This window comes from Carcharhinus amblyrhynchos, chromosome 18 (assembly GCF_965287045.1).
Source record: "Carcharhinus amblyrhynchos chromosome 18, sCarAmb.v2.hapA, whole genome shotgun sequence".
Taxonomy (NCBI): Eukaryota; Metazoa; Chordata; class Chondrichthyes; order Carcharhiniformes; family Carcharhinidae; genus Carcharhinus; species Carcharhinus amblyrhynchos.
The window spans coordinates 26,207,290-26,225,172 of NC_137341.1; the positions used below are offsets into that span (position 1 = coordinate 26,207,290).

At 40.3% G+C, this 17,883-nt stretch overlaps 2 protein-coding genes across 4 annotated transcripts in view; one reads left to right on the forward strand and one right to left on the reverse strand.

The window, feature by feature from the left end:
• Window positions 1-2,601: 2,601 nt before the first annotated feature.
• On the reverse strand, window positions 2,602-13,804 carry LOC145354944 (mitochondrial dynamics protein MID51-like). 3 transcript variants are annotated; one of them, XM_080206618.1, is made up of 5 exons: window positions 13,554-13,804; window positions 12,483-12,550; window positions 9,357-9,514; window positions 8,390-8,555; window positions 2,602-4,547 (listed from the first exon to the last, which is right to left on the reverse strand). In XM_080206618.1, exons 3-5 carry the CDS (start codon window positions 9,498-9,500, stop codon window positions 3,493-3,495), a joined length of 1,365 nt encoding a protein of 454 aa, XP_080062744.1. In that variant the 5' UTR covers window positions 9,501-9,514; window positions 12,483-12,550; window positions 13,554-13,804; the 3' UTR covers window positions 2,602-3,492. The 3 variants fall into 3 exon arrangements, with proteins under 3 accessions (XP_080062744.1, XP_080062743.1, XP_080062745.1); XM_080206617.1 differs by lacking the exon at window positions 12,483-12,550; XM_080206619.1 differs by lacking the exons at window positions 12,483-12,550; window positions 13,554-13,804 and adding an exon at window positions 11,034-11,129.
• A 261-nt stretch (window positions 13,805-14,065) lies between these two features.
• flii (FLII actin remodeling protein) overlaps window positions 14,066-17,883 on the forward strand; it is a 68,577-nt gene continuing 64,759 nt past the window's right edge. The window contains exon 1 of the mRNA XM_080206620.1: window positions 14,066-14,155. Within this exon, the coding sequence (XP_080062746.1) occupies window positions 14,093-14,155 (63 nt within the window). The 5' untranslated portion in view covers window positions 14,066-14,092. The remainder of the gene's footprint in view (window positions 14,156-17,883) is intronic.

The window sequence follows — 17,883 nt, forward strand, 5'->3', positions numbered from 1 at the left end:
TTGTGATATTGAACACCCTTAATCTAATGTCTGTGGCTGTGATAATTTGGCTTCCATACATCTCAAATCTCTTGTCCTCAGTACCATCACCAACACTTGTTTTGAATTTGTTATACTGTTTTCTCCTTCAAAGTACACAAGCGAACCTGTGATTCCAGTAAGTCCTGTGGATTCTCTAGTACCAGATCCTGTAAGAACCTGGACAGTGAAGGTTAGTAAATTCTTCAATTGGAGCATGTCTTACAGAAGCACACCAAGTGGAGACCTTTAGCCAATATGCCTGGGCCAAGTCTTTAGCACGATGGCAAAGTGGTTAGCACTGTTGTCTCTGTGCCGTGGACCCAGATTTGATTCCCACCTTGGCCCACTGTCTGTGGTCTGCACATTCTACCTGGATCTGCATGGGTTTCATCCGGGTGCTCTGGTTTCCTCCTATAATCTGAAAGACGTGCTGGTTAGGTGCATTGACCTGAACAGGCGTCGGAATGAAGTGACTCAGGGAATTTCACAGTAACTTCATTGCAGTGTCAATGTATTTACTTGTGACACAATAAATATACTTTTACTTAAAATTGTTCTACTCCCCTTCTCTTTCCAAATCGCTCTGCAATTTGTTGTCAAGTATTTATTCGGTTTCTATTTGAAAGTTATTGAATGTGTTTCTACCACCCCACCTTTTTAGGTATCATCTTCCAGATCATAGTTTGCTGTGTATAAAAAAAATGAAATCTCATCAACCCTGTGGATTTGTTTATGTTCCTATTGTGCCTTTCCTAATCACACCCATCCCTCTTGGTTACAGCAGGAGCCCTGGCTAATGAGCAGGATTAGGAACTCTGGCTCATTTTTGAAAAGAATGATTTTTTAAATTACAGCGTACATGTATGTGTTTTCTAAAATTTTGATTTAAGGTACAAAATACAAGTAGAAAGATTACACAAGGGAAACATCACATGCTGATCTCTAACCTGCATGTAGGTGAGGATATTATCCAATTTTAGTTTGAAGATTGTTCTGGCTGGAAAGAGCTGAAGCTTTGGTAATAAATAAAACCTATAGGTCCAGTCTGTTGAATGCCTTGTTAGATTACATCAACTACACCATCAATAAGTGAGAAAATGACAAGAAGGTAGCCTTGGGATTTAACAGGAAAAGCAGCAGTGTGGACTGAAATCTCCAAAACACCAATAAAAAATCTGGAATGCTATACACTTTGCATAAAAGTGACTCATTCCAGCTGTTTAAGTTTTAAAAAGTAGATTGGGGTTGGGGTTGGGGTTGGGGGCGGGGGTAGTCTAAAAATAGGGATAACATTGAAATATCAAGAATGATTTATAAAGCAAGAACTAGGGAATAATCATTGGTGAATTAAAGCTTTGCTTTCTGTAGTTTTAAAATCGGCCTCACCCACAGAATCTGCAGTATGGAAAAGGTCCCCCCACCCCGCTTAAGTTATCCTACACTGATGGAGCCTGCACTACATTAACTAAACTTCAACGTACAAGGGCAAGAAAAAATGTATTGAGATTGTGCCTTTCATAACTTCAATGTCTCATTTCTTTCCAACCAATTAAAGAAATGATGAAATGTAGGTATTGTTTGTAATGTAGGAAATGTAGCAACTGTCCATTGTTGCATGATAGCTGCACGATAGAAGCTGACAGTAATTTTGCCAGCGAAGTTTCCTTTGAAAATCTGATAATACTTTGTATAACAAACTATGTTTGTTTAAAAATGATCTGGAGCTTGCTGACCCCCCCACCCCCCATTACTTTTTAGATTACTGCAATTTAGTTATAAGCAACAATTTTCCTCGTACACAAAGCAACTTCTTCCGGGAGCATTTCACTTTGTTGCCAAAGCAAAGGTTGCTTGCAATTGCTATTTAACACTGGAAATCCTAAAATACATTAATTAGACAATTATGTAATTCCTGTTACATTGGAAAGGATTTGTGGAACAAGTTTCTGCACAGCTTGAATAATTAGTTGGTAGCTAGTGGCACTCTTAATCCCAGGATCAAGTCTTTGAGACCCACATTGGGTGATATTTATATTTTTAGAATTCAAGACTGAAGAAAGATATTAATAGATTGACGCTACCTGCATAATCTCAATGTCACGAGTTTGTGTTTAAAGTGAGATACTTTAAAATGAAGCTCTGCTTCTGTTGCTGAATGATGAGACGACAACTTGCATAAAAAGTGCATAATTCAGCAACAAAACCAAGCTCCATATAAAAACATCTTGCTTCAATCGCACCGGAGATCGATTTTACGTTTGCTAGTGTGCAGGATTTGCTCCCCCTCTTATTGCGGCACAACTGAGCAGCTTTTCCCGATTTGTATAATTGTATTTCCAAAAGTTACAGTAATAGAAGCTAATTCAAACTTAAATAGAAGGACACGGCAATAATTCTAACATTTATCTCCATATAAGTTACAGTGTCAGCACATTCAAACCTGAAGGTGTTTCTTGTCTGGGTTTATGTTCTTAGGAACTTAAGACCATCTGGAAAATGGATGACACTGAAGCCTTGGTGGCTGACTATGAACCACAGGATAGCGCAAAATAAATGAGTAGAAAACATTACCTGTTTGGAATAAAACACTTTTTAATAGAGGATATTAATCATAACATCAGATTTTCAGCCAGTCCAGACCTGCAATCATCATGAAAGGGAACACCTCAAAATCTGACAAGTCACTGATCAACTGTACATTATTAGCTCCTGAGAGATGAGCATCAGTTTTGATAATGCACTTGCACTTTTATTTGTTTAGTTTGCATTGAAGCAACATACAAGAACTCAGCATTAAAAAAATGTTCAGAATAGGATTCCATGGTGGATCCTAAGTCAATGCTGAGTCAGCCTTGCTGCTAATGGATTGCTGTCCAATGACCCATATAATCACGTCAGGCTAGGATCAGCTTCAGAGCAGTATCTTCCATTGTCAGCAACTTGCTGACATATACTCAGCTCATGGATAAAGTGCAGCCTTGGGTTGTAGAAGAGCAGTTGTTAATATTGGATATGTTAATGTCTCTTTTAAAGTAATCACCTAAAATTTAAATAGAAGCAAAATACTGCAGTTGTTAGAAATCTGAAAGAAAAACAATGCTGGATAAACTCAGCAGGTCTGGCAGCATTGGGGAGAGAGAAACACAGTTAATGTTTCAAGTCCCAACAGGTCTTAGAACTAGTCATGTGGGTTCAACATTAGCTTTGACAAAGGATCGTCTGGACTTGATGACCCTTTGTCAAACGTGAATTCTTTTCTCTCCTTACAGATGCTGCCAGACCTGCTGAGATTTTCCAGCATTTTCTTTTTGGATTCAACATTAACTCTGTTTCTCTCTCTCGCCAGATGCTACCAGACATGTTGAGTTTAATCAGTATTTTCTGTTTTATTACCTAAACTTTGAGTTCCAATACTGTAGACTTAGAAAACTCTTGACTTGATGTTAGTATGACATTACATTGTGGTTCCTGTCATTGATTTAGCAGAATATCCAAATGTGACACAGCACAGTAAAGGGTGTAACCAACCTCATCAACTTCTTCTTCTGATAAACTGGACAACAGATTCACCTTGTTGTTAAAGTAGGCTGGCAGGCAGCCCACTTCCAAGTAGCCAATGAGCTCCTTGAGTATTTGAAGGACCCGCTCAGCCAGTGCTTGCTCAGTCCAGTCTTTTTCCAGTTGGCTTAGGTGCAGGATAACATTGGTTAGTTGGCTGCCTGTCAGCTTCCTCAGTGGTGCTTGGTCCCTGCAGACAGCTTTCAGTACCTTCAAGCAGCAGAATCTGAAGCCCATGTCTGTATTATCCATGGATCGGAGCCTGCCAGTCTCAGCAGCCCAGAAACTCTGCTGCCATACATTTACAAAATTGCCCCTTATTTGTGGCTTGGAGAGGAGTACAATGTCTTCCATTTCAATCATGGGCAGGATATCAATGCACAGAAGTTTCTCCCCATCATGCTGCACTTTCAATTGAAGGACTTCAACAGAAACCTCTGGTCGAATGATACAATCCAGTAAAGTACCGATCGCCATCCAGTTCATGCTGTCCAGCACCATCTTATGAAATTGCTCGATGATTAATTTTGGCGACAGGTATCTTCCCACAATAAATTTATCCCAATAACTGACACCTCGGGGAAAATATTCCATGTTATCCCTCCGTACCATCCACAGATCAGGGACCTTCAATATGGTTTCTTCCCCTGCAACAAGGGTCCACAGGTCGTCCTTGAGCAGCAGTGGCAATATGAGGCAAACATGGTCAGGGGCCACCATTTGGAGGTCGTTGTACAGACTACCACTGAGATGCATCTCTCCCAGGGGTACAACTGGGTGCTTATTATGAAGAAATTTCTGCAGCTCTATGCAGATGTTCATTGCACACTGCTTGGCTCTGTTTAGCTCTGCCGGAGGGATGGATCGGTGTGTGTAATAGGCGAGAAGCTTTTCCTGCAGACTGACACACTGGTCAGTTTTGGTGTTGTCAGGCGTCATGCTCTCCAATAAGTTATCTTGGCATTTCCCTGGAAAATACAATCGTAGCGTTCCTATGACTTAACTGGAACCTTAAAAAATGTGAAATTTAAGCTAAACAAGTTGAGGAACATAATTTATCTGAAACATAAGTTATATGTTCAAAGGTAGGTGCAGCACAAAGTCAAAAATACAGAGTAAATTCCCTCTAAACTGTTTCATCAAACACTTCCGGAGGAGGTGCAATACAAATTGCAGGGTAAAGAACCCTCTAAACTTCCTAAATATTTGGGTTGAACAAATCTGGGAAACGTAACCTCTGCTGTGGAGTGAAATTACTGGGATCTTGCAGGTTTCAACACGGTTCAGTGCCATTCCTCAGTGCCTTTATCCACAAAACTTTTAAACATTCCAAAGTTTTTTGCAATTGATTTGATTTCTAGAGGACAGTTTAGAACATAGAACATTACAGCGCAGTACAGGCCCTTCGACCCTCAATGTTGCGCTGACCAGTGGAACCAATCTAATGACCCTCTAACCTAAACTATTCCAATGTTATCCATATGCCTATCCACTGACCATTTGAACGCCCTTAAAGTTGGCGAGTCCACAACTGCTCCAGGCAGGGTATTCCACACCCTTACTACCCTCTAAGTAAAGAACCTACCTCTGACATCTGTCCTATAATTACCACCCCTCAATTTAAAGCTATGTCCCCTCGTGTTAGCCATCACCATCTGAGGAAAAAGGCTCTCACTGTCCACCCTATCTAATCCTCTGATCATCTTGTATGCCTCAGTTAGGTCACCTCTTAACCTTCTCTCTAACGAAAATAACCTCAAGTCCCTCAGCCTTTCCTCATAAGGCCTTCCCACCATACCAGGCAACATCCTGGTAAATGTCCTCTGTACCCTTTCCAATGCCTCCACATCTTTCTTATAATGTGGCGACCAGAACTGTACGCAATACTCCAAGTGCGACCAGAGTTTTGTACAGTTGCAACATGACCTCACGGCTCCGAAATTCAGTCCCTCTACCAATAAAAGCTAACACACCGTACGCCTTTTTAACAACCTTATCAACCTGGGTGCCAACTTTCAGGGAGCCATGCACATGTACACCGAGATCTCTCTGCTCGTCGACACTACCAAAAGTCCTTCCATTAGCCCTATATTCTGTACTTCTGTTACTCTTATCAAAGTGAATCACCTCTCACTTTTCCGCATTAAACTCCATTTGCCACCTCTCAGCCCAGCTCTGCAGCTTATCTATGTCCCTCTGCAAACTGTAACATCCATCCTCACTGTCTACAACTCCTCCGACTTTGGTGTTGTCAGCAAATTTACTAGCCCATTCTTCTACGCTCTCAGAGGTCATTTATAAAAATGACAAACAGCAGTGGCCTCAAAACAGATCCCTGAGGTACAGCACTTGTAACTGAACTCCAGGTTGAATATTTCCCATCAACCACCACCCTCTGTCTTCTATCAACTAGCCAATTCCTGATCCAAACTGCTAAATCACCCTCAATCCCATGCATCTGCATTTTCTGCAGTAGCCTACCATGGGGAACCTTATCAAATGCTTTGCTAAAATCCACATACACCACATCAACTGCCTTACCCTTATCCACCTCTTTGGTCACCTTTTCAAAAAACTCAAGGTTTGTGAGGCACGACCTACCCTTCACAAAACCGTGTTGACTATCCCTAATCAATTTATTTCTCTCCAGATGATTATAAATCCTATCCCTTATAATTCTTTCCAAAACTTTGCCCACAACAGAAGTAAAGCTCACCTGTCTATAATTCCCAGGAACGTCTCTACTCCCCTTCTTGAACAAGGGGACAACATTTGCTATCCTCCAATCTTCCGGCACTATACCTGTAGCCAATGACGACATGAAGATCAAAGCCAAAGGCTCTGCAACCTCCTTTTGATGGCAAAGTCCAAATTGTTCATATAAATTGTGAACAATATTGATCCCAGCACTGATCCTTGTGGACACATGTCCCACCTTCCGTCACTCAATAATACCCTTTTACTGAAATCTCAGCTTTCAGTCTTGAAGTCAGTTTGCAATTCATTCTGCCATTTGCCCCTGACCCCATATTCTCTGGCCTTATTCATTTGTCTATTATGAGGAATCTTGTAAAATGCCTTTTGAAACTTCAGATCCGTTATCTTGTCTACTCTATGTTACATCCTCAGAAAATTAAGTGAGATTGATCAAGCAAAATTTTCTCCTTTGAATTCCATGCTGGCTGTTCATTATTGTATTTTTCATTTCTAGATGTGTTCTTCTGTTCTCTCCATTATTTTTCCTGATCCCAATGTTAAGCTCTCCGCTACACTTTTTTTCTAATATATTATTAAATGTGGATTCTTTTAAAATACGTGGATACAATCTATCTGGACCAGGGTTATTATCCTGATTTTCTTTAGTTTGTTCAATACATTCCTTTTATATTTTAAAAGTGCTAATCTCATTGCTTTTTTTATATTTCAGTGTCTTGTCTAACTGTTCTAAATCCCTGGTAGATAAATCATTATTTAATATGCCTACCATCTCTGGATCATTATCTTGGGTATTATAGTATCTATCCCTTAATAGTCCTATTCCCATGACAGCGTTCCTTTTTTCACTGATATGCATGTAAAATATTTTACTATTTTGGTGTTTTTTAGACAAAGATAGGTTCTTGATTAATAAGGGGATCGGGGTTATGGGGAAAAGGCAAGAGAATGGGGATGAGAAAAGTCTCAGCCATGATTGAATGGTGGAGCAGACTCAATGGGCTGAGTGGCCAAATTCTGCTCCTATGCCTTATGTTTCAATGTAATTTCACTGTTCCTCTTTGCTTTCCTAATTGTGTTGTTTCTTCTCTCCCAATCTCTTCATATTCTGGTATTACCCACTCCTCTGCTATCTATATATAAACAGGAGTAGATCATTCAACCCGTCATGTTTTCTCCACCATTCAATATGATCATTGGCAATTGAACACTTTTGATGCCTTTCACAGATGCTATACCCAAAACCCTTTACATCATTGCTAATTAGAAATCTTATCAATTTGTCTCGTAACATTCACAGGACTCTGGAATATAGCATTTGAGATTCACAGCCCTCTGTGTAAAAACATTTCTCCTGATCTCGATTATAAGTTGCACCCCCCTTATGAAATTTTGACCCCTGGTTCTATACTCCCCAACCAAGGGAAACATCTTAGCTGCATCTACCCTGTTTATTCATTTAATTATTTTGTAGGTTTCAATGAGATCAACTCATTCTTCAAAATTCCACTAGAGTGAACCTTCGTTTCACTTCCTCTACGGCAATAATATCCTTTGAGGTAAGGGGACTGAAATTGCACACAGTAGTCCAGGTGTGGACTAACTAATTTTCAATATAATTTAATCAAGACCTTAGAATTACCGTATTCAAAACCTCTTGCTTATCCTCTATCCTTAACATACGCCTTTTCAGCTTTTATCTAATCTCTTTGCTTTTTTTTGTCATAGTTATGTCCTCAGGGTCAATGTTGTCTCGAAACTCCCCTACTTCTCTTATCTGCTCTGGTTCATTCTGTTATTAGATCCGACAACAAATCTTCTCTTTTTTGACTTTTTAAACTTTGAAAAGCAGAATACTGCAGATGCTGGAAATCCAAAATAAAAATAGTAAATGCTGGAAAAATATTTTTATCTATTATGGAACAGTCTTGTAAACATAATGAACTCCATTTCTATCTTCCCCTTGGATCCCTCTTCTGTCCAATTAAAATCAGGATAGTTGAAATTCCTGATGATTATTGTGTTTTTTTTAAATTCCATTTCCTAATTTGTTTCCTTCCACTGGAGAATTACAATTCAAGGAGCACAGCTTTACCTTGTTCATGAGTGGATTTGGTATTCAGCATTCTGGGCAGAGATTCATTAAGCTGTATGTTCACCAGTTTTGGGGGTGCATCAATCCAGCTGTATTCTTCCTTTACTGGCTGTTTGACTGGCTTGTCCAGGGAACTGTCTGGTGGATCACCGGCCTTGTCAAACATCTGCAAAAACACAGAGGATCTCCAAAGTTTGCTTTGTTCCATGTAAAAACTCAATCATTAATAATTTGACAGACCTCAAAACTGAATAATTCCAAAGGAGTAAATATAGTCATCAAAAACAGGAACTCTGACTTCACCATTGTTTATGGTCATAAAGGACACATGAAGCAGTCCTACTAATATCCTATAAAAGAGTGCGAGTGATGTTGAATTCACGTGATCTGATCCCCACCCCAAACAGTGTTCTACAACCCATCCACCCCTTTGAAAACGTGAATTTGCTACAGTTACAATTGTGTTACTGCTGAGGGATATTGAATATCTAGACAATAAACTGTGTGTAGGCTCAACACAATCACACTGAAGCAAAAAGGTTTAAAGCTTTTAGTGTCACAAATAGGCTTACATTAACACTGCAATGAAATTACTGTGAAAATCCCTTTGTCACCACACCCTGCTATCTGTTTAGGTACACTGAGGGTGAATTTAGCCTGGCCAATGCACCTAACCAGCAATGTCTTTCGGACTGTGGGAGAAAACCTGAGCACCCAAAGAAAACCCACACATAGGGAAAACATGGGGACTCCACATAGTGACCCAAGCTGGGACAAGAACCTGGTTCTTGGCGCTGTGAGGCAGCAGTGCTAATCGTTGTGCTACAGTGCCGCCTGAGATAATCTCAGCCAGTACAGGATTTGAATCCACACTGTTGGTGCTGCTCTGCATCACAAACTAGCCATCCAGCCAATTCCGTGCTAGCCCACGGAAGTCCACCTAAAAATGTCAGCAGTATCAACTCACCCGTTTAACAGCCACTGTGGCAATAGCAAGAACAGCAGCCCCTCCAACACCTAGTACCAGCCGGGCGTTTGCCAGCAGGAAGTCGATGACATCTCCCAATCCACTGTCTCTCCACTTTCCTTTTCCGTGGGCAATACTGGCCATTCTGAAGCAGAACTCTGATAAAAGTAATTTGGGAAAACATTATAAGTAATATATTTTTAACCCTTAAATCATCGTTTTCTTCAGTTCCTTCCCTATTCCAAAAAGCAGTGATGCCTGCTGGCATAAGGTTCCACAAGCAAATTTGGGTAATAAGTGTTGAGGGGTTACTTAACTGTGAAAGACATTCAACAATGCCCAAATCCTGTGGTATCTGGCCAACACATTCCTGCTCGTAAAAACACTTAGAACACAGTGAATTATGGAGAAGTGCAGTTAGTTATGGTTCGTCTACGGTGGGAGTTGTTCCGAAGGACGACCCTGTGCTTGTTGACAATGCTCAAGGGGCTGCTTTGACATTCACACATTGCTATCTATGTATTCTTGGTGCAATCAAATTTTAGTTTGAATTAAGGGCCTTAACTCCCTCATGACCCAGCCTCTGGAGGAGATACTCAGAAGGATATTCAAAGTATTCAAGCGTTTCAAGTCTCTGGGAACACATACAGATCATGAGCTAAGCTCCACAGAGAACATCGACTGTACCTTTAAAAAGATTAGCTAACATCTGTTTTTAATTAGAAAACTGAAATGGTTTAGAATGAGTCAAGATGTACGCAACAGTCTGGTAGAGGACATCCTAACATTCAACATGACAGTCTGATACAGTTATCTAAGTGTGAAATGCAAAAATAAGCTGGCCAGAATTGTCAAAGCTGCAGGTAACGTCATTGATAAAGAGCGGGCACAGTTTACTAACTTATTAAACAATGCAGTGAAGAGGAAAGATTAGGCTAACATTAGTGATCCCTCTCATTCTTCTTATTCTCAATTTCAAAGGCTCCCTTTGGGTCAGCGCTTTATTGTCAGGAAAAATCTTTTGTTCCCAATGACATAAGCTTATTAAATAACAATAATAAAAACAACAGGTTGAGTTTACAATTTTATTTATTCAACTGCAGTAAGTGCTGTCACAGAGTGCAACATGTTATGATTGTATGGATGTACATTATCAATGAAATAGTCATTGTTTTTAAACTGATGACTGTATGGTTATGTAATGCTGGAGGTGAAGCCAAAGACAAATTTCCACTTTTGCGTGAACAATAAAGTACTAATTGGTGGGATACAGAGAAAGGCATGTTTTACTCCCAGATTTTACGTGAACGACTGACAGATCAGAATAGATGACGATCCCGAGCCTTTCCTCTCTTGAAAAGAAGAGGCTGAGAAAGGATACAATTGTTCAAAATTATTGAAATTGCGGAAACATTACACCCTTAGAAAGCTTCCCTGCCGAGTAGGTAACAATGTCAGTTTATCAAAAATATTGTTCACTACAGAAGCATCCTCTCTCACCATTCCATCACAGCAAGCAAAATCATCATTGATACCAGTAGCTGCATCCTTGGAAACAAGAGGTACAGATGCCACATTAAAAGTAGGAACACAACCAGTTTGATCATCATCTAATACTTAATTTAACTTTGTCCTGTGCAATGGAGTTGGTTCAGAGCAAGTTTACTAGATTGATACCTGGAATGAGCTGATTGTCTTATGAAGATAGGTTAGAAAGGCTTGGTTTGTTTCCACTAGAGTTTAGAAGAGTGAGGTGTAACTTGATTGAAGTAAAGAAGATCCTGAATGGCAGTAACAATCATAGAATCCTTACAGTGCAGAAGGAGGCCACTCAGCCCATCGAGCCTACACCAACAACAAGCCTACTCAGGTCCCATCCCTGCAACTCCACACATTTACCCTGCTAATTCCTGACATGAAGGGCCAATTTAGTGTGGCCAACCTAACCTAGCAAATCTTTGGACTGCGCGAGAAAACTGCAGCACCTGAAGGAAACCCATGCAGATATGAAGAGAACATACAAACTCCACATAGACAGTCACCCAAGGCTGGAATTGAACCCCGGTCCCTGGCATTGCGATGCAGCAGTGCTAGCCACCATGCTGCCCCCAGTTGGATAAGGTGGATGTTGAAGGATGTTTCTGACAAGACAGATGAGAATTCTTTTCTCTGAGGGCTGTGCGACTTTGGAATCTCTGCCTTATAAAGCAATGGAAGCCAGATCACTGAATACTTTCAAGGCAGAAGCAGAGACGCTTATTGGGCAAGGAAATCAAAGGTTATCTGGGATAGATGGGGAATGTGGAACTCAACACAGACAGAAAAGTCATGATCTCATTGAATGGCAGAGCAGGCTTGAGGGGCCACATGGCCTATTTCCACTCCTATTTCAGATGTTGGGATGAATGCCTGTCAATGACACAATTCTCTCTCAACAGCAATAAGCAGCAGGAGTAAAACATTGGCATGTCGGTCAGTACAAGAGGGAGCAATGGGTTGCACCGTGCAGAAGAGGGGCAGAATTCTGAGCAGCATTACTGCAATCTGCCAAAATAAAACATCCACATAACAGATTACTATGTAAAGTTCAAGCACGTGGGATTGCAGGTAATGTCTTGAGATGGATAGAAAGCTGGTTAGCAGACAGAAAGCAAAGAGTTGGCATAAATGGGTCTTTTTCAGATTGGCAGTCAGTGATTAATGGGGTTCCACAGGAATCTGTGCTAGGATCCCAACTATTCACAATTTATAAATTAATGATTTGGAAGAGGGAACTAAATGTGTTATCTTCAAATTTGCAGATGATATGCAGTTGGGTGGGAGGACAAGTCATGAGGAGGATGCAGAGATGCTTCAAGTGTGATTCGGACAAGCTGAGTGTGTGGGCAAATGCATGGCAGATGCATCAATAATAGGAAGAAAGATTATTACTTGAGTGGGTGTAAATTGAGAGAGGTGGATACTTAGTGACACCTTGGTGTCCTCATGCATCAGTCACTGAAAGTAAGCACGCAGGTATAGCAGGCAGTAAAGAAGGCAGATCTATGTTGGCCTTCATAGTGAGGATTTGAGCGAAGGGATAGGAATGTTTTGCTGCAATTATATAGGGTGTTGGTGAGGCCACACCTGGAGTATTGTGTGCAGATTTGCTGTCCTTAACAGAGGAAGGGTATCCTTATCTGAGGATGTCCTTGCTGTAGAGGGAATACAATAAAGGTTTATTAGGCTGATTCCTGGAATGGCAGATCTGTCATATGAGGAGAAACTAAATTGGTTAGGATTATACTCTCTGGAGTTTAGAAGAGCGAGAGGGAGTCTCATAGTTAATTATAAAATTCTAACAGGATTAGACAGCATAGATTCAGAAAGAATGGGGAGTCCAGAACTATGGGTCATAGCTTGGCTAAAAGGAGAACCTTTTAGAACTGAGGTGAAATTTCTTCATCCATAGGGTGGTGAATGTGGAGAATTCACTACCAGAGAATGTAGTTGAGGCCAAAATGATTTCAAGAAGAAATTAGATATAACTCTTGGGGCTAAAGGGATCAAGGGGGGAAATGGGGGATCAGGATATTGAATTCAATGATCAATCATAATCAAAATAAATAGCGCAGCAGGCTCAAAGGGCCGAATGGCCTACTCCTGCTTCTAGTTTCCAACCTCAGGACTGTCAACACGTAGAGCTGCGTAACTCATTTTATAAACGAAAACAACAGATCATCGTTTAGAAATAAATGTTGGCATGAAAGCAGAATACTGCAGTTGTTGGAGATATTTAGTAAAAGAACAAAGTGCTAGAAAACCTCAGCAGGTCTGGCAACATTAGTTCCGAAAAGTCTTAGTGGACTCGAAACATTAACTCAGTTTCTCTCTCTCCATACAGACTCTGCCAGATCGGTTAGTTATGCAGCATTTCTGTTTCTACATTTTAGAAAGAAATAGGATTGTGCGGGAAAATAACTCGACAGAGACTGACACGCAAAGAAAAATCCCTTCAGTTATTCGTAAATAATAAAAAAATTGTAATCTGCAATTTTCAATGAAGATAAATACATTGTCAAATTTCCTCTAAAAAGTCAATATTCCGACTTCGTTTCAGAATTAATCATTTGCGGTAAATCTGATTTTTTTTGAAAAACGAGAATATTCAATATAATTCTATAATTTAGTTTCAATTTTAAAGAAAACCTGACTTACATTTTGGGAGGATTAAATGATTGACAGGTTAACCCAGCACAAGCTCCTGTCAATCATTCAGCAGCCTACTCTCCCGGCCCAGGCTCTGAAAAGACCTTTACTCAGTGGCCACAGCTTGTGGGAGGTTAATGCCGCGGAAAGCTGGATGAGTTCGCTGAGATCATACTCGCCACCCTGACCGACATTGTCCACCTCACCCCCAGCCCCCCTTTCTCGCTCGCTCCATTTCTTCTTGGAAGCGACGCGGTCCCCACCCGCCTCCCCGTCCAGGCACTCTGATTGACAGCTGGGCTGGCCAATCAATTAGCAAAGACGACCGGTGGAGGGGGCGGGACGGCCGGAGTGATTACATCACATCCGGAAACCGGAGGACAGCACCTTCCGGCCGCGCTCTAATTGACAGCAGAATAAACCAATCAAAATGCCATATATCAGTCAGTGCCCGCCCAGTCCACAAGGCTGCACCAATCAGAGAGCGGAGGAAGGGCGGGGCTCCTGCTGGTTGGCTGAGGAGCGCGCGATCAACTGTCACTCTCAACATGGCTGCCACCGGGGTTCTGCCGTTTATCAGAGGCGTAGATTTAAGTGGAAATGATTTCAAAGTAAGTCGGTTCTGGTATTCTGAATACAAATGAATTGAAATTAGGTTTGCTATCACGGTATTGTCAGTTGATTCAGTCAGCGAGTTAGGCTGAAAAGACCCGGAGCCTCGGCTTGGGTGTTGTTCGTCTTGTAATTTAGTATTTATGTCCTGAAACATTTTGATATTCCTTGACGCCTGTACAATATCGGCGAAGTTCCCGATATTATCTATATGTAGTTGTCAGTCTAATAGCAGCAACGACCTGTATTTACGAAGCTCCTTTAATAATGTAAGAAATGGGAACTGCGTTAGGTCATTTGGGTCTTCGAGGCTGCTTCGTCATTCAACAACATTACGGCTGCTCTGCCTCAACTCCACTTTCCTGCATTATTTTCATATCCCTTAATAATCAAAAATCTATACAACTCTGTCTTGAAGACAGAGTAACTAACCATCCACAGCTCTCTCAGGTAGAGAATTCCAAAGATTCACAACTGTTAAATGTCTCCCAGCTTATTCTGAATCTGTGCTAGAATGCTGAGCTGGGGACGCATTTTCTCAGCATCAACTCTGTCACGCCCCTTTAAAAATGTTTAGTTTACATCACTTCACAATTTTCGAAACTCCAGGAAAGGTAAACTTAGACTACTCTTATCGTCTCACAGGACGATCCCTTATCCCAGGAGCCAGTCTGGTGAACCCCTGTTGTGTGTGCTTTAAGACAAGTATGTCCTTGGGTAAGGAGACCAAAACTAACCGCACACTGCACCCCCAGTGTGACCTCTCCAATGTCCTGTGTAATTTTTGTAAGACTTATTTACTCCAATCCCTTTGTAACAGAAATGACATACCAATTGACTTTCTATTTCCTGCTGTACCTGTATTATCTTATTGTGATACATGTACAAGGAAATCCAGGTTTCCCTAAATGCAAACATTCCCTAGCCTTACAATTCAAAATATGTTTTTTTAATTTTTCTTATCAAAGTGGAGAAGGACACATTTATAGTACCTGTATTCTTGCCCAATCAAAAGAAGTATTTTTCCGTGTGCAGCATCTCTGCATTCTCCTGTCCACTTACTGTTCCACCTAACTGTATTGTAAGCAAACTTGGATGTTAGTCATCTGTGTCTTTAATATAGATCAAGGTTGCTGTCAGATCAGTCATGATCATATTAAATGCCAGAGCAGGCTTCAGAAGCTAAACGGTGGTAAAAATGGCTGTGGCTAAGAAACTACTTTTCAAACAAGCTTGGGAATTTTAAAATCAAGATGTTGCTTGACTGGGAGCCAATGTATGTTAGCAAATATAGGGAGACGAGTGCATGGGACTTTGTGTGAGTTATGATATGGGCAGTGGAGCTTTGAATATCTTTGAATTTGCAAAAGGAAGAACATGGAAGACCAGCCAGGAATGCATTGGAATACTTAAGTCTTCAGGTTAAAAAAACAATGATGAGGGTATCATTAGCAGATGGGCTGAAACATGGTCAAAATTGGGTAATGTTACATTATTATTTAATCAGTAGTTTGTGAATCCCCTTTCCTGTCAAGGTTATTAAACTGCTATCGAGAAGGTACTTCATTCATAACGATAAAAACTTTACATTTTGTATTTCCAATATGTTTTGTATTTCCAAATTTGTGGAAGTTTGTTTGTGGAATACTGCTAATGAATAAAATAATTTCTTGTAAAACGAAGCAGTTCTACCTGATGCCCTCTCAATATTTGTATCTCAATCCACATCAGTTAAATTACCTAATTATTTATTTCATTGCTGGTTTTGGGATCATACTGCATGCAAAATGGCTGCTGTGTTTCCTACATTACAGTGGTGACTTGAGCATCATGTTGACTTGTCATATTTGCTTCAGACGGGAGTTGATATGAACTCATTGGTAGCTGACCTGCGGGAGTACTGTTTGTGGAGAGGGGAGAAACTAATATGCACACTTTTGCAATGGTGTGATGCTTAAAATTAAATCTACTCTGATATTTCAATTCTCACTGGTTTGATTTTTAGCCCTTAGTCTGAGATTGATCAGTTTTGTTCCTTATGATCTTTGATGTGGAAAATCACAACGGTATTACAATACTGAATTATAAAGATTGTAACATTTAACTTTTAATGTTACATACAGAAACAAGATTCTAAACAGCTTATTAGGGCTTCTTTCTCTTTCTGCCTCCTCCCTGCCCCAAGTTTGTCCTATTCCAGCTTTGTTATTTTTATATGAAAACAGAAAATGTTGGCGCACTCAGCACATGAGGTTGTATCTGTGGAGAGAGAAACAAGAGTTAATGTTTCAGATCAAAATAGCCTTTCATTAGAGCAGTATTTTGCTTTTCATTGTTTATAATTTTGATATTTTAGAGGTGGAAGCGTGGTCTCTGTGGATGGGGAGGAGTGCAGTGGAGGACCAATTTTTAAGTAATCATGACATTGATCTTGACAGTTATGCTATCTGTATAAAAATATATGCAATCCTACAGACTTGCTTCCCCAGAAGCAAGACTCCAGAATCCACCAGCAGCTGGCTAGATTAGACATTCGTAGTATTCAGGTAATTAGCGAAGTCAATGTACAGAATTAATTGTAAATCTTTGGAACAAACCAAAGTGTTGATAGTGGAACTATACTGTGGTGCACTATTGTTGCCAGTGAATCAACAACATGGCAATATAATGTTACAACATTTACCTGCTAAAAGCTGGAACAACAAAATAATATTTCAACATTCCAATATTTAATTGTTTTCTTTGTTTAGAACCATGGAGAAGATACAGTGCAGAAAGAGGCCATTCAGTTCATCATATCTGCACCAGCCAAGAAAGATAAAAATAAACTAGCCATTCATTTTAATCCAATTTTTCAGTACTTGGTCTGTAGTCTTGCAGGTCACAGTACTTCATATGCTGATTCTTGTACCTTTTAAAATGAGTTGAGCATTTTAGCCTTGACTATCAACTGACGCAGTGAATTTCAGATGCTCACCACCCTTTGGGTAAAAAAAGTTTTCCTCATGTCCTCTCTAATCATTCTTACCTTACCTTAAATCTATATCCTCTGGTAATTGACTCTTCAGCTAGGGGAAGCAAGTCTTTCCTGTTTAACTATCTAGGCTCTTCATAATTTTGAACATCTCAATTAGTTAATCCCCTAGAAGCCTTTGTTCTGAGGAAAACAACTCTAGCCTATCCAATCTCTTCACATTGCTGCAATTTTCAAGTCGTGGCAATTTTTTAGTACATCTTCTCTGCACTTTCTCCAGAGCAGTTATGCCATTTCTGTAATATGATGACCAGAACTGTACACAAACAGTTCCATCATAACATCCTGCTTTTTGTATTCAATACCTTGCTCAATAAAGGAAAGCATTCCATATACTTTATTGGCAACCTTGTCCACCTGACCTGCCAACTTCAAGAACCTGTGGACTTGCATTCCAAGGCTTTGTGCCTCCTCAAATGCTCGCTATATCCATCCATTTATTGAATATTCCGTTACTATGCCAGCCCTCTCCAAATGCATTACATCACACTTTTCTGGATTGAATTCTATTTGCCACTTCTCTGCTCACTCAACCAAATCACCGATATCATTCTTGAGTCGACAGCTATCCTCTTCACTATCAACTGGCCAATTTTGTGTAATTTATAAATTTCCCAATCGTGCCACCCAAATTTAAGTCTAAATCATTAACATGACACACAGCAAGGGACCCAACACTGAGCCCTATGAAAT